We start from the raw sequence: 21,900 nt of genomic DNA on the forward strand, positions 1-21,900 counted from the left end.
AGATAATCAATAGCGATGTCTTCCCATGGTCCGGAAGGAAGTGTTCTACGAAGCATTGGCTCAGGGGCATCAGGTGCAGCAACCAAGATACATCCACGACAGCTTTTCACAAAGTTTTCTGTGTCAGCATCCAGTTTGGGCCACCAAACGACAGATCGAAGATACGATTTCATCATTCGCACCCCAGGGTGCCCGTCATGCGCTATGTTCAAAACTCGTTTCCTTAGTCCTGCGGGAACAACTATGCGGTCTCCACGCAGAAGGACTCCCCCTACATCACAGAGCTCTGAAGAAATAATACGATACACAGTTGGTAATTGTTCAATAGTATCCTCCTCAATACATTTCAAAATGTTCATGATTTCTGCGTCGTCTCGAGATTCATGAATTAATTCTTGCCAAGAGACTGCGACGGACTCTGCACTAACTGACGCTATATGCTGGACAACAAGCTCCTCAGCTGAGTCAAAAGGTTCAACGCTGGCACACGAAAGACGCGAAAGAGCGTCTGCAGCATTTTGGTCCCCTCGAATATGAACAATCGAGTAATTAAAGCATTGCAGTCTCAACACCCACCGTTCAATCCTCGAACATGGCCTTGATCGCGGAGTAAATAAGTATATAAGTGCCTTACAATCCGTAATCAAGTCAAATTTTCGACCCAAGAGATAAAATTGGAACTTTTCGACGGCCCATACTAGCCCCAACGCTTCTTTCTCTGTCTGACAGTATCTCTTTTCGGTCACTGTGAGTGATTTCGACGCAAAGCTAACCACTCTATCGACTCCTTGATTGTTCGTCTGTATCAGCATCGCCCCTAGTCCTGTAGGACTAGCATCAGAAATCACTGCTGTTCTGTCATGAGCATCGTAGAACCCGAGGATACGAACATCTGACATGGCCTGTTTGATAGCTTGAAAAGATGTTTCATGTTCTGGACCCCAAGAGAACTTAACTCCTTTCCTAGTCAACTCTCTCAAAGGTTCGTCCAGAGTGGCCAAATGGGGAATGTACCTATTAAGGTAGTTTGCCAAGCCCAAAAAACTACGGACTTCACTTTCATTTGTCGGTTGTCGAAAATCCATAATTGCCTTTACCTTTGTATCGGATGGAGCTATTCCAGACTCAGAAATCTTGTAGCCAAGAAATTCAAGTTCAGTCACTCTGAATCGGCATTTGTCCAAATTTAATTGTACTCCTCGCTCCTTGAGTTTAGCCATTACCTTCTCCAATCTAGCATCATGTTCCTCAAGCGTCTCTCCCTCTACAAAAATGTCATCGAGATACCAATGGGTACCTTCGCATCCGCAAAGTATTTCGTCGATAACCCTTTGAAAAATTTCCTGCGCCGTGATTAGGCCAAAGGGGAGTCTTTTGAACCTAAACAACCCCTTTTCTGTGATGAACGTTAGAATATCTCGAGACTCCACAGCAACCATGATTTGAAGAAAAGAATCCCTTATATCCAACTTACTCCAGACAACACCGTTCCCGATTCGTGCCAGTATGTGGTCTATGACCGGCATCGGGTGATGCTCCCGCAAGACGGATTGATTCACTCTACGAAGATCAACACACAACCGCAATCCTCCGTTTGCCTTAGCAACGACGACTAACGGGGAAACCCACGTAGTTGGGCCCGTTTTTAACTCGATAATATCCCTACTAAGCATTTCATCCAGCTTTCGATTAACTTCAGCTTCGAGAGGAATTGGCAACCTCCTTACAGGTTGAACGATGGGCTTAGCTTCTGGATCCATGTGAATGTGAATTTCTACATCCTTGATACAAGAGAACGGTTCGGACTTCTCTACACGGTTCAGGTTGGCACCAACTTGCAACACTTTCAACTGCTTTGCAGTAACATCTCCTAACAAGCATGTCTGTCCCTTTTCCACGACGTAGAATTGAGCGAGTGCTACCCGATCTTGGATTTTGATCTCTGCTGTGAACATTCCACGGACTGCAAGTGGACTAGTACTACCATACGAAAGAAAGGATCGATCAGATTCTTTAGTGGAATTAGTAACGCGTACACCAGCCAGTTTTAACGTCTCCCATGCTTCCAGTGTCACAAGGTTCGCATCCGCTCCTGAATCCACAAGCATCTCTAAAGACACGCCTCCTACATCGAATGTCAACATGTTGGTCAGATTACCGTTGAAGAAAGCATAGTAAACTTTTCCATCATCGGCATCATGTGTTTCATTTTGTTCCACCGCTCGAATCTTCTTACTCGGTGGTGAAGACGAAGTTCGTGTCTCAGAAGAGCGAGGCGATTTACAAGTAAAATCAAAGTGTCCCATTCGTCTACAGTTTCGACACTGTTTCCCCTTTGCTGGACAGATTTCAGACGACGCAATGTGACCCGATTTACCGCAATTGAAGCAAACAATGTTTACTGCTTGTCGTGTAGGCTGACGTCCTCGATAACGCCCCCTATCCGATCTGAAATTAGGCACCGGTGGACGTCTAAATCCCTGTGTTGAAAAATGCTTCACTTTATACACCTTGTCAGAAGCATAACCCTCAGTGGACTTCACTGCGAGATCTTGGATTTGAGAATCAACACCTTCCAAGCCAGAAGCAATCTCCTCGATCTCGTCTAATGTGCGATCTTTCAATAGCATTCGTCGCCGAAGTTCGATCGATTGGCAACCTTCTACAATAACATCGGTGATCATCATGTCAGTCAAAACCTGTCTCGTCACTTTAGGAAATTTGTCAAAACCGCAGAGGGCAGCTTGCTGTCTTAACCGAACCTAAGAGTTATAAATTGAATTTAATCATAATAACCAAACATGTTTATTAAACTTCTGAGCTACCATATAGTGTGCAAACTTTTCTCCAGATTGTTGCTTCATTTGACGCAAACGATGTCTTTCCAGAATGTCCTGCTTCACAGGTTGGAAGTAATTGTCCAATGCCGCAACTGCCACGTCGTAATATCTCTTCTCAATAGCAACTAACGGGAATTTATTGCCATCGGGAAGGTTGGTGAATACTTTGTCCAATTGTGGTCCGCCCAGATATAGCAACTTAGCCCGCTTTTTGTACTGATCTGTGATATCGTGAGCATCAAAGTATCTTTCCAAACCACTTTTCCAATCATTCCATTCATGATGAAGCCTTGCCTTAGCGATATCCTCGCACCTAAACTGTGGCATGGGCCTTGTATCTTCCATCTGCAATTATCAATATAACAATACCAAACACCCATTGTTTAGATTTAACTGCCGAGCTCGAATTACATAGGAATTTGTTGTTAAAGTAGTTTTTATTTATATGTTTATAAATATGTATTTTTTTTCGGATAAAAATAAATAAATTTGAATATCAGTATATTGATCATCCCTCGTGATTCATATCGACCCACACGATACTTCCTAGTCATTTATCGTCCCTCACGATGTGACATTAGTTATCAATGTATTCACCCATCATTGGTAAGCAATCCTCATCGTCCCTCACGATGAAATATCGCCCCTCACGATATTATGTTATTGGTCGTCCCTCACGACATATTGTGTACTATCGACCCACACGATATTATTTTGACATCGCCCCTCACGATGGAATATTTATTTTCTATGTACACAATACCTCTAGAAATTCATCGCCCCTCACGATGAATCTCTGTAACCCGGTTAATCATCCTGAAAACAGAAACATATTGTCCCTCACAATATTTATAGTAATTCAATGTCCATCAACCATCGTAAACTACTTTCTTCTCCACTCCAGCCAGTCATTCACACAATGTAGCCACATTCGTCCCTCGCGAATGTTGATCAACCCTTTCGATCGCTACTTTTTATAATTTCAAATGTTTTTTTTTTTTTTAGTTTTCTCATTGTACATCTCGGTTGTTTTCCAGTTCAAACCCATCACTCCTTACACATTCTACAAAATATACATAAAAATTACATGATCCCGACCCTTGTTTATTTTTGTTTTATTCTTCTAGAAATCATCGACATCAATAGGTAACTTCACCCTATTAAGCAGATTTATAAACATGTCACTAACACTCGTACACATACAGACGTACGGCCGATAGCATACCAAGCAAATACAGAAACCACATGCTGTCTATGATTTTCGGACGACGCCATGTTTCCCACTTTGAAGCCAACCTCTGCACACTCTAAACATTTTTATTTTTCACTTTCCTAGGTCGATTTTCGATTAAAATACATACCCTGTGTTTTCCTTCGTCGCCAATTTGTAGTATAGCGGTATCTTCGGATTGTTCACGGAATCTCGTAACTATTTACTCGCTTTGATAACGGCCCCGGTTTATTCGCGTGTCACTCCTCTTTTCTTCCATCTCACAACAACCCCTCTCTTCTCTTCCTTCCCATCCACCTCATCTCTTTCCTTAACCCTCCATGGCCCATTTTCTCCTCTAGCTAGATCCGTGCTCCCAGACCCTACACGGTGCCGTGTTATTTATGTGACCATGGCAACAAGTGAATACGGCACCGCTCAAACGTCAAATTAGTGAACTCGCGCATCGGTCCATGGACCAATGCATGCGCTCACGATTTGACGTTTGAGCGGTGCCGTGTTATTTACGTGCCCATGGAAACAAGTGAATTCGGCACCGCTCAAAAGTCAAATAGTGAACTCGTGCATCGGTCCATAGGCCAGGGGAAGTGGTTCACCTAGAGTGAATTTATGTCAAAGAAAAAGTAGATTTTGTATGAGATTTGACAGAAAAATGAATGACAAGTTCTCCTGGCCTATTCGATCGCTCACTCTCGCACAGTCGGCATATGAACTAATTTACAATGACGTCACGCAGCTTCTTCCATCGGGAAGAACACCTTTTACTGCGGGCCGTGTTTACAAAATATGAACGATTTCGTTGTGCATTCATCCACTTAATGTTCATCCGGTGAACATTCGTCGTCCGGATGTTGGTCCGGATGTCATTTTATGTAAACACTGCCCGCATTTAGAGCAGAAAAGAGAAAGAAAGTCGAGGATAAAAGAAGACCGTGGATAAGTCCATTTCGGCACAATTTCAAGTGAGCCGAGTTCCCACCCCCTGCCGTGAGTGAATATTCCGCTTTGGCCAGACAACTTAGTGCACATCCTCATACCATGATCCCCTTCGGATTCACTCTGAAAATAATTTACACTAACTAGTTTAAAAGTCACACTAAATGACGTTTCGCCTGGTTGACCCCAAGTCTCGTTTAAGGGTCGGGTAATCGAGTCTAGTATAAGTTGAATATATAGGGAACCATGTCTAACTTAAATATATTTGTGTTTAGTTTAACAGATTTAGGGCTTCTGGATTTTTGACAACCTATCTAAAGTTGAAATAGGTAAGTAGCTTCCTATGAAAGACCAGTAAACGGACGGAACGGACACATTTATTTATTATGAAGAATCTACGTATCACAATGTTGAAAGAGTACATTCGCATATTTTAATCAATATCACTAAAATGTTCCGGTCAAGGTGCTTCAGGATCTCTTTCTGCCTTCCACTTCGCTCTTCTGCCGCTCAACATTTTGCACAATTGTCTCGGATTGTTGCCCGGAATATCTGCAACAATGATTCCTTGCCGTTCATCACTTCGGAAGTGTCTAGAACAAAAAACCAATCCATTGAAATCAAACAGATATGCTGGAATTTGTTCGGCCAAAACGCCTCTTACAAGTCGATGGCTTTAGAGCAACAAATATTGAGAATGACTTACCTTTTATTTTCCCATATCGTCTAGGAACAAATGATGTTTCAAATCCAACTTCTTGCGCGAGACACACACGTATTTTAGCCGCAAATAATTACAATTTCACCTCGACAAAATTGACACCAACAACGTGAAAAAAAAACAATGATGGTGGTTAGCGGTGGGAGTTATACACTGGTCAAATTTCGCGGGTGCAAAACTTGCATAGTTTAACTTATTGGGTGATATGAATAAAAAACTTTGAACTTTACTACATGTAGCATCTACTCAACAACAAAATCCACAAAGTTTACTACACTTTTGGTATGAATAAAAAACTTTTCGAACATGTAGTGCTTACTACTTTCGAACATGAGCAGTGACTGAAGCTGCATGTTAAGAAATTTCCATTCAGAGTGCAGAGTGATTCTGCACGTAAAGAACAATCTATTCAGAGTGACGCCTAAGATTAATACAATCATGCATATGAAGAAAATGCATGGAATCTAATCGATTACGCGACAATTTGCACAAATCATGAAGGTGCTGTTATTTGACAAAATTTGTAGTGTAATTCTGGTATTCTCTTTATGTCTATGATTTTATGATGATGGTACATCAAAGCATTTTCTGGGTGGTTTTCGACCTTCGCCAACGCCAGTGATTGATGATTTTTTAAATACTAGCTTAACATCTATGAAGAGATCTTGAGATTACAGCTATCAAATTTGGAATTACATATTTTCTAGCACCAGTACTGAGATTCTGGTGAAATTGCGGTAGAATTTTGATGCTCCCCGTGTGTTTTCTTAACAGCATGTTGAATTCCGGAAGTTCTAAGTGTTTCTGCGATATTCTCGTTATTTTGGTGGGGTTTCTGATAGTGTCCTTGGAATGTCTAGAACTTAGAATGTCGAGATTTTTATGGGAATTGTAGTGATTCCATTGGTAGTCGTTAGAATTCAATGAAGATCTCCCCTAAAACACCAGGGTTTGAAATTATCAAAATTCTTGTCGATTTCACAAAAAATCCCATTGAAATCTATAAAATATTTACCGACATTCAAATCGTTTATATTAAAGCTTTGCTTTGAAATTCCAACGGAACTGGAGATCAACGGAATCTTATTAAAGGTTTTTACAATTATTACAAAGATTGATTTCCAGAATTACAAATATTCACACAATAATCCGCAGGAATCCAACCGCAATCTTATAGATTCTTACAGCAATACCGTCTCAAAGATACCCACAGAATTCCAAGAGATTAATATTCGGAATCCCATTCCCACCCCAATTCTAGAGTTTTTACCAGATACCTAATATTCCGCAATATTCCTAGAATGGTATTTAAACTTTCAGAATTACCATAAAAAATCCGACATCCCAATCGGAATCCCAAAGTTCCTACAGGAATTTCGGAATTCCAAAGGAAATCTGAGATGTCAGAATTTACACGAAAAATTCAGAATTACATTATAAATATGTGAATTCCTACCGACATCCTAAAATTCATAGAAAATAACATAATTATCGTAATGCCAGAATTCACACGGATATTACAAATTTCTACTGCCGGTAATCTTTTCGGAATCTCAGCATTGGCGGGGCGAATGTTTTCGTAACCTCAGAATTCCTAAACAAAACTCAAAATACCTTCCGAAATATCAAAACTCATATCGTTTTCTCATGATTTTTACTCAAAAGTAAATTATTCTATTCAATTCTGCAATTTCAAAGCATGTGTAGCAACCTCTGAAGCTAACTACCAGTAGCTTTGTAGTAAATGCTACCTTTATTCATAGCAATGCGTTGTTAGTAGTATGTTCGAAAGGTGTAGAAAGGAAAATGACACAAACATGTTCCACTCGTGTTCCACATATAGCGTTTACTACCGAGAATGTAGTAAACTCAACTTTACTACATTTTATTCATACGGCCCATTATGTGGGGAATGTATAACTTCAAAACTAGACTACGTGTGAACTTGAAGAATGGCAAAAAAGATTATCATTTAAACTATCGACGATTTGATCGGATTCTGAGTGTTCATTCGGTAGTTGGCCTGCCGGAAAATCATGCAGTGCAGCTCCCCGCGTGTGATGATCATCATTGACTGATGATGACGAAATTCGAAACGTCAAAAAAGAAAAGCAACAAAAAAACGAGCAGCGCCTCTTCATCAGCCAGCAGTCGGAATTTCATGCTGATTCGTTTTTCTGGTTTTTCTCGCGAAAATTCAATCATTTTCCCATAATTCGTGCGTGAATGTCGTCGACAGACATCAGAAGTAGTGTGCCAAGTGTAAATTCAAGCTGAGCGGTGCATTTGTTGCAATTTTCACTTGATTGAAATGTAGTTCCTCCCTTTTGCCTACAACATTGTGGTGAAGATTGCGTGTGATTTTTGAACACTTTTTTTTATTGATCAGTACACTTTTGTCGAAATTTTCGTACTCATTTCACCGGAACATGGCCATGCGTAGGCCTCGCGTCAAGGTGGCCGCGAATCTTGCGATTCGGCGGCCAACGAAAGCGTCCGCAGCTGGTCCAAGTAAGGAATCGAAACCGGTGATCGCTCCGATCCAGCCCAAAGAAGACATCGAGGAACCGCAAGTGGCAAACGCAGAGGAAGATCTTCCACCATCGGAAATAGCGGAGATGAAACGACCTGCTTGTAAAGCAGAGCAAAAACCGGTCCCTGCTTCTTCCCCAGTAGCAGAGCAGTCAGCATTTAAATTTCCAAGTATGTTTATTACAGAGCTGGTAGCGAGAAGAGGCGCAAATATAGTACCATATAGTATTTAGGCATTACATTTAAAGTTCCCACCGAGATTTACATAGAAATTCGTTAAAGCATATCTAAGAATTTCTCCCGGATTCCTTCTACGACTCCTATCGAGAATTTCTTCAGCGATTTGTTCAATCTTCTTTTCTTCCCATGACCTTATGTAAAGTAAAACTAATAAATCCACGTATGATAAATGAATTACAATTTCAAAAATTTCTCCAAAGATTCGTTCATGAACACATCCAGGTTTCTAGCCGGTTGTCTTCTTCTTTTTGGCGCTACGTTCCAACTGGAACAGAATCTGCTTCTCAGGTTTGTGTTTTTATGTCTTAGGTTCTTATGAGCACATCCACAGTTATTAACTGAGAGCTTTCTTTGCCAATTGACCATTTTGCATGTGTATAACGTGTGGCAGGTACGAAGATACTCTATGCCCTGGTAGTTTGAGAAAAGTTCCTGGACTAAAAGATCCACGACCAGTAGAATTCGAACCCACCCCTCAGCTTAGTCTTGCTGTATAGCTGCGCGTTGTCCCGTAACGCGGGTAGAATACCTTTTCGAGGTGTGTTCGGGGTAAGATCTAACAAATTGTACTCTTGCTGTATCTGTTCTTGTGAATACTTATAAGTTACGGTCGGAAGAGTATAAGAGAGTAACAAGCCACTAAGACCCACCTATTTGTCCTAGATGATGAGGTGATGAGATGACGAAGTGGAAAAATGGCTCAATCAGCATCTGAGGTTGGTTCCAACGCATGAGACAATTGCTTACCAAGTTCAAGAGTTTATCTTTCGATATCTAGGAGGGAAACGATTCCGAATCAGTGGAGTAGCAGACCTCTTAACTTCTAAAATAAGCTTTTTGTTTCAAGGAATCTAAATGTCTCATGTGATGAAACATGTTCACAGTTTCAAAAAATGACTTTGAACCTTATAAGTAGAAGCAATAATTTGATACGCTAGAATACCGATGCATGGTCAAAATCAATATCATTCAACCAGCTTAGTGGCAGAACCTGATTAAGAGGCGCGCTATTGAGAGTTTAATGGTGACAAACTGTTTTCTCCAAAAGGTATAAATAGCGGTATCTTTTTCTAAAGAGGCTCTATGCAAAATGGTAAAGAATGATATTTGTATAAAAAACGACTACTTCATTATTTCTCAATAGTAATGGAGTAGAACGACATGCACTAAACAAAGGACACGGGTATACCACAAAAGATCAAAGAAAACTGGTCGCAGTGGTTCATCCCGAACAGAAACAGACATAGCTGCGCGTTTACTGCTACGGCTAGGCCCCAGCAGGCTTTAGATATTCTATAAATTCTATGATCGGCGAGAATTTCCAGGATTCAATCAAAATTTGTCCTGAGATTCTTTAGTCACTGTTTCTAGGAATTTCTCCAGAGATTCTTCCAAGATTTCACACAAATATTCCTCTACTAATACATGTGCAGAAGGGATTCCTTGAGAGTTCCTGGGAGAAATTGCTCGAATATTCGATCAGGAGAATCTTAAAAAATCCACCAAGAAGTTCAAGAATTTCTCTACAGTTTTCAATGTTTATTTTTCATGAACTTCTTCAAAAATATAACAAATACTTTTACTGAGTTAGTTAAAGACATTTCTCCGAGATGTTGAAAGGATTACACTATAAATTATTTTAGAAATTCCTCCTTAGATTTCTTCATCCAAGATTACTTCAGACGTTTTTCTTGATTCTTCCAGACATTTTTTCATGATTCTTCCAGCAGTCCCTTGCAATAAATCCATAATTTTATTACTTAAGAGATTCTTCCAGAGATTTTGCTAAAACTTTCTCGAAGAACTTTTCATGGAACAAGAATTCCGTCATGGGTTACCTACACTAAACGTTGCTCTGGAGAACACAAATTACCCTAAGAAATCGTTTAAGTATTCATCCTGGGATTCCTTTGGAAATCCTTGTAGTGATTATGCCAAGATACAGGCATTTCCATTGGAATTGGATATTCATACGAGAATTTCAGATTTTACTATTATTTTCTTCAATCATTCTATGTCTTCTATGTTGATTGGGAGATTCACAGATATTCTCTAGGAATTTTTACAACAGAAAATAGTTTATTGACTCTTCAAGGAATTTTCAGGGATGTTGAATGAAAGTTCTTCAGGGCTTCCTTCAAGAAATTGTTCAAGTATTCGCACAAAGATTTTTTTCTAGAAATACCGTCAGTTATTATTACAAAGGAAACCGCTTCAGGCATTTTCCATGATTTTTCACGGATTCACGCTCTTTGGGATTTTCTCTGAGTATTTCTTAGGGATTTTTTTTTAGAATTCCTACAGCAAATTTCTCAAAGATTGCATCAAGAATTTTGCTATTGTTATTATTATAGTGTTGTGGCAATATTTTTTATGGTGGTGATTCTGGAACCGTCTCACTGTACTACAGGTTCCAAGAATGTTTGGCCTTTTTTCGTTGGGAAACATCTTCTGGTCTTGGGACATCTGAAAATCCGTAGAAATCTTTGTCCTCATCGATTGACTCCCTCTTACGTTTTTTCATTGTGGTTGTTGGCAGTTGTACCACTGTCCGAATTCGTTTGGGTTCGTAAGCAGCCTTCAACTGTCGCCTGTGCGCATTCGTATTGTGCTTACCGACCAGAATCTGGAAAACTTTATCAGACATTCTTTTTATAAACACAGCTTCCAACCATCCTGGAAATTTGTTAACATTTTCGTAAATATCTTATCCCCTGTCACCAGCTTATTTAAATCATTCTGAGGACCATTAAAAACTGCTGAAGAAGAACCCGATACGTTCTTTAACACAGAACTTTCTGATTTTCGCTCGCCATCACTTAAAAAAACATTTGTAGGTTTTATGCGGATTGATCAAATCCAGCAACATTTTTGGTTTGTATGAGAGCATTTTTTCAGAAGGAAATATCCCTTCAAAATCAGAAATAAATTTAACTTGAAATCCATGTCTAAAGCTTTCGTTTTATTGTCAAGCAAAAACTTTTTCAATGCCTCTTTTGTATGCAATAACTTTAAAATTCCTTCTCTCAATGAGTAAGGAACTACTACAGTATGGCCCATAAAAAATGCGAAAATTGTTGGAACGTGAATATAGCATCTACAAGCGTTATTTTCATTGTTTTTGATAGTGAATGTTTTTTTTATTATTGTAGTATATTCTGACACCACTTCGCTATACAGGACAATTTTTGTAATATTTTTCTTACTGTCCTATATAATGTAATAAAGCAAATAAGTTCAAAGGTTTTGCCCGCCCAAAGCTAGAAACAGCGTTTGATTGTCGTATACTCTGGTGATAAACTTTCCACCTTCAAAAATCACACTTTATTGTTGAAAATTTTGGTTTGTTTGGTATCAGAGGATGGAGGAGTTCTTAGAGAACGTGTTTTTCATGATCACAATAAAATATATTGCTAGGGTCATAGTTTTGAGGGCATTTGCGTTTTATAGGTTTGATATGCCTTTATTTTTTTGTTAAAGTTGAATAAAAAATAAATACGGAGGCCTATAACAGATTTTTGAGGATAAAATTTGTTCCTTCGGTTAGAGACAACTTATATCAATACTAGAGCTAATAGGTTTCGAGCAAAACCGAGCCGCTTATCACACTTATATGAAGGTTCAATCAATGCTCTCCAAAATGAGTAGTTTTTTCGAAAATATGTTTAAGTTTTCAATTACCCAGGTATGAACCAATTCTATCGTTTGATATGGGCGTATGCTGGAGAAAAGGCCTGTGAAGAATCTCACGCCGTCGTTGATGTTTTAGAAGCTTTCATCACACAGATATTGAACTCGACGTCCGCATGATAAAATTTAAATGTATGCTTCCAATTTCTCTCTGGTAAAGCGAAAGTAACATATAAAATCATGTCCAAAGCGAAAAATTGAGTCTAAATAGATTAAACAATACAAGTAATGAATAATATTAATGTTTCATTCACATTTTCTATGTAAAAACTATTATAAAACATGATATGAAGATTTTCGCATTTTTTATGGGCCATACTGTACCTTATCTTCAAGCTTCAACACGTTGTCAACCAATTCAAGTTTAAACATTTGGGCATGAAAATCTCTATATTGAGTAGGAACAACTTTAGGCCATCTAAAAGTAATGAAATTTATTATTTCAAACAAACACTTGTCTACTTGTGTTTCTTTTGAAAAATCATTTTAAAAAAATAGGCTTTTTATGTACCGTAACCTGCTCTAATTCCGTGTGTTGTCTAATACCGTGTATTTGGGAATTATGTGGATTTCTAGCATATTATATTATTTATTTTTCTAAATGGTTGTCACAAACGTTAGCACATTAAGTAGTATTTAGAAAGCCATGACAAACTTGAACTAAAGTTGCACACACAAACAAGCAAAAATAATGTTAGAATGTAATCACCTGGTGTCAATACACGGTATTAGGGCACGGTTGCTTATGTGTTCCAAATACCGTGTTTCAGTTATAATTCCAAAATGGCGAAGTGAAATATACATTTTATTTCCCGAATCAATCATGCAAACCTCAATACGTTCTTCGATACAAAAGTTTTATTTTTGATGCGCTTCGTTCGTTCAATTGAGAGATGTTTCAAAATGTGACTCAGCAGTCGGGATCAGATGCACGGTATTTGGAACACTGGTATGTTTAACAACATCAACTGTAACTATGGTTAAAATTTTCAAAATGGTTCAAATCATATTTTTTATGCAAAGTATATAAAACGGTCTACTATATAAAACATAAAAGACTTGAAAATAATCATACGTTATTTTTATCTGATCGATTGAAACTTGATTTTTTTTAACCTCACGGTAATAGAGCATGTCACGGTATTCCTGATCCAAACCTCCTGGTATTCTCTGATCCAGTGGAAATCTACTGCAAAAATCAGCATTCCCTAATTTACTTCCAGGGCGGTACTCAATTACAAAATCGTAAATAAAGAGTTCCATCACGTAACGTTGTAATCTAGTTACAAATATAGAATTTCGTCCATCCTTTCCAAAAATACCAATTAAAGATTTATGATCAGTAAATACTTTAAATTGCTGGCCAAACAGAAACTTATGGATTTTTTTATAACAAATACCAAAGCTAAAGCCTCTAAATATAATATTGGATACTTTTTTTTAGCGCCGTGGAAAGGAAAATGAGGTAAAACATATAGGACGTTCAACTCCATTTTCCGTTTGTGCTAATACTCCCTGTTGGCGAGCAGCCAACTCAGAATAAATACGATTTCCAAGTTTTTTAATAACGGCAAAGGTATATTAAAAACTTCCTATAAGTTATGAAATTCATTAGAGAAGTAGCATTATTATCTTGAATTTAACTTACGTTTAGTACTTTAATTCAGAACGAAAATTGTTGTTTCTACACTCTAGGCGAAACGAATGAAGGGATATCCTCTAAAGAGCCTTTAGGTTTTCTTAGCTATTCTTTTCAATGTGAATTCATTTGTCCTTACCGCTCTTTACAAGGTTCAAAGGCTAGAATGAGTTCTCCGGTAGCACATCAGCAAACGACGTACCCTGCATAACACACTGTATCGTATTGTTCAGGTATCAGAAGGCCGGCTCCAAAGGCACGTTCCCCACCAGTTGGGAGATTTGTGCCATCGTATTGTTACTTAATTGACAAAATTCTAACTAGTTAGTTTGTCTTACCGCAAATTGTAGATAAAACAATATAAATGAAGATTATAGCTTTCTAGATGCGACTTGTGATCTCATCTGAATATTTTTCTGTATTACAGGTTATCCTAAAAGAAATATGATTAGGACTCAAATTCGTGGCTGTTTATGACAAATTCACACAACCTTATTAAGTAAGCTGCTCCTAGTTTTGATACTAATAGCAAATAGCTAATATAAAAATAAGGATACACCGAGACTTTAAATTCTAAAGGACAGCAGCGAGGCATCAAATCACTCGATCTTTCTTCTATGGACCTATGCACAGGTTCACTATTTGACGTTTTAGCGGTGCCGTGTTATTCATGTGACCATGGTAACGAGTGAATTTGGTACCGCTCTAAAGTCAAATTAGTGAACTCGTGCATTGGTCCATGGTATGGGTGCCCTAGTGTAGATGTTGTTGTGAACCTTTTTTTTTCCTTCTAAGCAATGGGGGGATAATCTGCTCAACAGACTCCGGACCGAGGTCCGGGAGTGTGGGGTTGGGGACCATTTACTACGTACAAGCAGTAAACAGGACTACACCCCCGACCCACTAAACCATATCCATTGCCGCCAAACCCTTCGTCTCTCCGGGACCACCAAGAAGGCATTGCTTCGGAGAGGGGCTATTGCACATCGCATCCTCCAGGTTAGCTGCGTAGCCATGCAGCAACGAACATCGATGACACGCTTATGGGGGTCCACCAAGGTAGCATGCTGGCGCATTGCCAGCTTCCCGGGTGGTCCTCACCTCCCGTTGTCCGCTGAAGGCGGGCAGGGTCGACCACTAAGCCCGCGCCCAGCTGCACCGCAGGTATCAAGAACTGATACTGCGGGCTTCGCAATTTGACCTACTGAAGGCTCAGGCCCTATCAGCTAGCACCAGCTGGGATTGCTGACGAAGGGGCCTCCACCTGCCCCGAACAACCAGAGGCTCGTATCCACCCAGTAGGCCGGCGCCACGACAGCAGCGCTACCAGGATGTTCTCCCCGCGGCCACTTAATCGCTGTAAGGGTCGATTTCGACCGTAGGGCACCGGTATGACCTACGTAGCCGACTGCGAACCCTTGGACCACCTGTTGATTAGCGTCTGCACTAGTCACTCCTCGAGTCCACACGCCACCTCCTTTGGAGTTCCGAGACGATGTGGGTGATAGCCGATGAAACGGCATTCCAGCCAAACTCGTCTGCACACATCCTCTGGACCAAATTGTCCGGAGTCGTGTCCCGACCGCATGTGGCAAACATGCGGTCACGCATTGTGCGGAAACGCGGGCACACGAACAAAACGTGTTCCGCCGTTTCCTCTAAACCTGCACAAACTGGACGTTCGGGAGAACCCGCATGACCGAAACGGTGTAGATACTGTCTAAAGCATCCATGACCCGAAAGGACCTGTGTTAGGTGGAATGTTAGTTCCCCATGGCGCCTATTGACCCAGATATCTAACCTCGGAATCAACCTGTGAGTCCACACTCCCTTGGTGGAACTGTCCCACGCACGCTGCCATTTGACCATGGAGGCCAGTCTGGCAGTCCTGCGTATGCCTCTTGTGCCGCGCATTTCGAAGCACTCTATGTCTTCCATGATAAGGATACCAATAGGCATCATACCGGTGATGACACAAAGTGCATCGTGTGACACGGTACGGTACGCGCTCGCAACCCTCAGGCACATTAGCCTATAAGTACTCTCTAGCTTGCTACGGTAGCTATCGGTACTCAAAGCCGTGCCCCAAGCCGGGCCACCATACCTCAGTATGGACGAGGCGACACTGGCCAGAAGCTTACGCTTGCTGGCGTACACCGCAGAGCTATTGGACATCATCCGGGACAGTGCCACAATAGCTGTGGAGGCTCTCTTGCAGGCATAATCGACATGGCTACCGAAGGTAAGCTTGTCGTCGATCATCACCCCCAAGTGTTTGACGGAGCGCTTCGAAGTGATTGTGCAGTCGCCCACACTGATCACCGCTTGCTGCACCGACTTTCGGTTGTTGACAACAACAGCCTCAGTTTTGTGGTGAGCCAATTCCAGTTTCCTGGAGCTCATCCACTCCTCCACAATTGCGATCGAGTGGGCTGCAGTCAATTCCACTTCTTCGATCGATTCACCGTAGACCTCCAGCGTAATATCGTCGGCAAAGCCAACGATGACCACACCCGCCGGGAATTTTAATCTCAACACCTCGTCGTACATGACATTCCATAACACCGGACCCATGATGGAACCTTGCGGGAGTCCTGAGGTTATGTGAAAGCACTTCCGGCCCACCTCTGTGTCATAGACTAATACCCGATTCTGGAAGTAACTTCCGAGAATCTTGTACAGGTACTCGGGTATCCCCAGACGCAGGAGCGCATCAGCAATAGCCGCCCAACTGGCACTATTAAATGCGTTCCTTACATCCAGGGTCACTACTGCGCAGTAGCGAATACCCCTCCTCTTACGCTGGAGTGCTATCTCAGCGGTTTTCTTAACCGTCAGAATAGCGTCTACGGTGGACCTCCCTTTCCGGAAGCCGAACTGGTTGCCTGAGAGACCAATTACACCCTCGGTGTACCTTGACAGTCTGTTGAGGATGATCTTCTCGAGCACTTTCCCCACCGTGTCAATCAAGCATATTGGTCTATACGCCGACGGGTCACCGGGTGGTTTCCCCGCCTTTGGCAATAGTACCAGACTCTGCCTCTTCCACGCATCTGGAAATACTCTCTCGTCCAGGCATATCTGCGTAGCAGATCTGAACATACCGAGAGCCTCCAAGATTGCGACTTTGAGGGCCAGGTTTGGAACTCCGTCCGGACCTGGTGCCTTCCCCGTGCTTAGGGATTTTGCAATCCCTACAAGTTCCTCATCGGTTACTCTATCCTCATCGCCAATCCAAATCCCCGGCTGTCCTACAAAAGGAGGCCATGGGCTAGGGTTGTGGCGCGGGAAGAGCCCTTCGATGATCCCCTCCAGCATCTGTGAAGATTGCTCCGTAGGAGCAATTGCACCTCTTGTCTTCGCTATAACGATCCTGTAGGCATCACCCCACGGGTTCGCGTTAGCACTCTGACAGAGTCCCTCGAAGCAGGCCTTTTTGCTTGCCCTTATCTCGGACTTCAGCGCGACTTTGGCAGCGGTGAACACCGCCCGTCGTTCTTCACGCTCCTGCTCGGTACGTGCTCGCTGCATCCGTCTCCTGGCCCGTAGGCAGGCACGGCGCAGGTTCGCAATAGCTTGAGTCCACCAGTACGTCGGTGGTATCCCATTCCTAGGGTGGACTTTTCTAGGCATGGTCGCATCGCATGCACGCGTAAGCACCGCTACCAGTTCGTCCCCGCTTAGGCCGAGTAGGTTACGCTCACGGCGGAGCCCTCCCTAAGTACTTCATCATTGAAGTACGATGTCTTCCACCTACCAGGGCTTTGCCTTTACCTAGCCGCTTCCTCAACCCGCTGTCTGCTGTTGTTGTAGTCGATACTGTAGCGAACCGCCAGGTGGTCGCTGTGAGTGTAGGCATCGTCTACCCTCCAGTTCGAACTACTCGTTAGGCCAGGACTACAAAAAGTAACGTCGATAATCGACTCCGCTCCATTACGGCTTAAGGTACTTTTGGTACCGACATTAGCCAGATCGACATCTAGCACGGCCAGTGCCTCTAGCAGGATTTGACCTCGCTGGTTCGTGTTACGGCTTCCCCATTCCACGGCCCAGGCATTGAAGTCACCCGCTATTACAACTGGCCTTCGCCCTGTCAGCGCGGTCGTCATACAGTCCAGCATCTGCGTGAACCGCTCGGTCGACCAACTCGGAGGCGCATAGCAGCTACAGAAGAGGACCCCGTTTACCTTGGCGATCACGAAGCCCTCGTAGGTAGTAGGGTAAGTGTACCAGTTATGGACATAGTGGTTCCCTATTTCGCCATACGTGATTACTTTAATGCCTTCAAATTTTGAAAATTTTTGTGTGTCGTAGTTGTTAGATTTTAGATATAGCTTGATGTTAAAGCATTCAAAAAGATTTAAAATGTGAAAGTTTTCAAAATGTCACATATAACCAAATAGGGAACCACTATGGCCATAACTGGTACACTTTCCCTAGACACCAACTCCTGGACGGGGTATTTACCCGTCGTTCATATCGCCGCCATTTTTCCGGATCCATCCACGACCCAGTTGCCGTTGCCGACGGGTACTCGGTATGGGTCCGATATGATGGCGATATCCGTCCCCCACTTAGCAACTGCCTGATACAACAGTTGCTGAGTTGCGTCACAGTGGTTTAGGTTCAGCTGCGTTACCGGCACTGTGACTTTTCATTTATGGCTCTTCCCGGACTTCCCGGACTTCCCGGAACAAATCAAGCACTTGGGAGGGTTCTTGCAGCCTAGTGCCTTATGACCTTCCTCACCACAACGCCTACACAACTTGGTCCTATCAGGGCCTTTACAGCCCCAGGACTTGTGTCCTGGTTCCTTACACCTAAAGCAGATCATCGGTTGCTCATGTATGTTCAGTGAGCATACTGACCAACCAACCTTGATCTTACCTACCTTAGCGAACTTATTTGCGTCCGCCACAGGTAGGTGTACTAAGGCCACCTGAGTTCCTGCTGGACCTTTCCGTAGCTGAACGGCTCGAGGATCATTTCACCTGTACGAGTGCGTCTGACACTGCGTACGTCGGCTCCTAGATCTGCGAGCTTTGTGTCACTGCGCATCGCCTTCAGGACTTCCGAGTACTTGGACTCTTCCGTCTTAATGATGATCGCATCACCCTTTTCGCGCTTGGCACCTAACCTCCTACCTTTCTCTGGCCTGGTATCCCTGCGCTCCTGCACTTCCTACTTCTTTTTCTTCTTCTTTCGATCTACGGTTGTCCAGGTCTTTGAGTGGGCTACGTTTTAATTGGGCTCCCGTTAGTTGGGCTATAGCCCACCTAAAACGAAGGCAAGCGTCATTTTCTGACATAAGACGCAATTTATCAATGTTGGTAGCTCTGTTTTTCTTTTGTTCTATGTTATTTGACAGTTCGACACTCAGCCCGATTAGTGTAATGTCGTTTTTCTTTATTTGCACCGCCTGCACCGTTTTCCCACCGGTGTAGCAAAAGTTGCACCCAAACCGTTCTTTTATTCCGCAGGTAGCACACCGTTTCTACACCCGATTGCCACCGGTGCAGAAAATCCTACACCCTGATCGAGCTGGGTGTAGCAGGTAATGCACTCTTTTTACCAATACATATATGGTTCTTAACTGTCAGTGGCGTTCTTGTTTTGGTCCTTTTGGCAGATTTTGTTGATTTGTTTCGGAATTGTTTTTTTTTTATTCAGTAAAAGAAGAAATATTCTAAGCATTTATTAATGCTACAATAAATACAGGCTTATAAGAATAATAAAGGATACTGAGTATGTTTCATCAGCTTATATTAAAAAAGGAATTCTCTCAGATGTTTGGATTGCATGTATACCAGTAAGTACTATATTAAAAACACTTGAGTTCAGTCAAATTTTCCGAAATTTGCTCATGGATGCATATTTTTAAAAATATTGACGAGTGATCGATATTGCTTTTCCATTAGAATTCTATTCTAATGCAATGATTGATTTCCGTTGCCCTCTTCGCCTTATTACAAAAAAAAAGATTCACCTTTTACATCGTGAGCTAGAAATATTGCGGAAGTATGAGTTTTGGCGAAATTATTAGCCCGAAAGATTGGATGAAATTAAACAAATTCTTAGTATTGAAATATGCAAATTCTGAATTTTAAACATATATTATTCAATTACGAAACATGTATCATGGTATCAATTCTCAGGAAAAATAAATTAATGTACATATACCAAACATTTATTTAAACATTTTATATTCAGCCAGTGCTGTAAACACCATTAACAAACTATACAAAACACGAACGAATCTTCTAATGGTTCCGAATCCCTTACAGCAAATTAAGAATAACAGAAACAGCTGTTCTATCTGTTTGAAGAATGACATTTTGTTTTGATTGACGCCTTCACTAATACTATCATACGCTGTCAAAATATTGCACCGAAACCGTTCTATTTTCCGGTGTCAATTGTTACACTCGCGCGGTGCACCGTCGGGAATAATCGAAAACGACATAAGTCTTTCACTAAGTGGGCTACAGGCTTAGTGCAACGAACGAAAGTTGACTGTACTCGAAGTTTCAGTGTCGTGAGATGCGCCGACCGAGGGGTCGTAACTAGAGTTACATATTTCTCAGGAGCACATAAATGTACTGACGAGCCTCCAACCAAACCGTCTCTCAGCTCATCGGAATCGTAGTGTGCTGCGCTAGACGAAGGCTCACGAAAATTCTTAAAGCGCGCGCTAGGTGATGTGCTCTCGGGGAGACTCGTCTCATGCGCTGCTCGGCGCTACTGCTCACCATCGTAGAAAACTTTTGTAATGACTTCAATTATTGCGCTGAGTTTTAAACAGCACATATGACGGAGCGCATGAGACCGCAGTGAGACACATCTCAAGAAAAATGAGGCGCACCGAAAAAGGTCTCACAATGTGCAGAGCGCCCGTGCGCTTGCAAGCAATGAGGCTCCTGCACGTGCACAGTAACTCTAGTCGTAACACTCCCCCTAAACCATAGGTGCAAGCGTCTGTGACAACTATCAATGGTTTTTTTATCATAGAAAGCGAGTAGATTAGCGTTCAATAAATTTTGTTTTGAAATGCCTTCAAAAGAGTCTTTTTAGTAATTGGCTTTGAAAAACTGACCAGATCACTGATGAATTAATTTGTAAATTTGCTTTTTCTAGAACCTGTCGAAGAACCACCTCGAATCACCACACCCGCTCCTCTGCCACACACTCCGCTGGAGATAAACACCGAAGAGCCACACTCACCAAAGAAATTGGATTCCAAATTTGCCTACATCAACGCACTGAACAGCCCCCGGAAGAGGATCCGTACGGAATCGATGACTTCCAACAAGTCCTATTCGGATGTCAGCTTGAAATCTCGCAAAACGATCAAACAGGAGGAATCGCAAAAGGCATCGGACGCCAAACGGGACCTTCGGAAGCGATTGAACAACATTCAGAACATCGACAAGCAATCGCTGACCATGTTCGACATGATCTACTACAATCCGGTCAAGAATCCGATGAAGAGTCCAGCGCTCAGTAAGAAGGGCTCGATGGAGAATATTCCCCGGTCGGTTGATCGGGAGCGACGGAGCGTAAGCAAGTCACGCTCTCCAACGCCAGCTCCAATAATGGCTCCGCCGGAACCTCCGAGTGCTCCTCCGCCATTGCAACTGACGCCGCAAATCAAGCTGGGACCCAACGGGGAGATGATCCTGGACGAGGCAAGTCTGGTGGTTGAAAACGAGCGGGAGAAGGCCATAAGGGATAGCCTGGCCAAGGCGGAGATTGTCTACATGGACGAATTCAGCGGAAGTACGTCAAAGAAATTGATGGATCGATTCTTGGGATATTCACTGAACTATGATTGCTTTTTTGTTCTAGATTCCGGCTACTACAGTCGCTACAAGAGGACGAGGGATTGGCCCCCGGAGGAGACAATCCGTTTCTACAGGTGCTTGCATACAATTGGGACTGACTTTTCCATGATGATCCAGCTGTTTCCGAATCGAACCCGGAGGGATTTGAAATTGAAGGTAAGTCGAACAATCTATTGATAAAGATAACTTCATTTTGTATTAGTTGTAGTAATATTTGCGTTGATCTAGTT

General features: G+C 42.1%; 1 protein-coding gene and 1 long non-coding RNA gene across 3 annotated transcripts in view; one reads left to right on the forward strand and one right to left on the reverse strand.

The window, feature by feature from the left end:
* Window positions 1-5,345: 5,345 nt before the first annotated feature.
* LOC110680909 lies at window positions 5,346-5,958 on the reverse strand. Its single transcript, XR_002503023.1, has 2 exons — window positions 5,714-5,958; window positions 5,346-5,600 (listed from the first exon to the last, which is right to left on the reverse strand). It is a non-coding gene; the product is annotated as an uncharacterized LOC110680909 (long non-coding RNA).
* A 1,870-nt stretch (window positions 5,959-7,828) lies between these two features.
* Window positions 7,829-21,900, forward strand: part of LOC110680910 (transcription factor TFIIIB component B'' homolog) — a 34,010-nt gene continuing 19,938 nt past the window's right edge. Inside the window, exons 1-3 of one of the 2 annotated variants that reach the window (XM_021856697.1) lie at window positions 7,829-8,431; window positions 20,964-21,605; window positions 21,675-21,826. In XM_021856697.1, the coding sequence (XP_021712389.1) occupies window positions 8,158-8,431; window positions 20,964-21,605; window positions 21,675-21,826 (1,068 nt within the window). In that variant the 5' untranslated portion in view covers window positions 7,829-8,157. Of the gene's footprint in view, window positions 8,432-19,198; window positions 19,384-20,963; window positions 21,606-21,674; window positions 21,827-21,900 lie in introns of those variants that run through there. The other variant, XM_021856698.1, reaches the window with a different exon arrangement.

Source organism: Aedes aegypti, unplaced genomic scaffold (genome assembly GCF_002204515.2).
Source record: "Aedes aegypti strain LVP_AGWG unplaced genomic scaffold, AaegL5.0 Primary Assembly AGWG_AaegL5_hic_scaff_1995_PBJ_arrow, whole genome shotgun sequence".
NCBI lineage: Eukaryota > Metazoa > Arthropoda > Insecta > Diptera > Culicidae > Aedes > Aedes aegypti.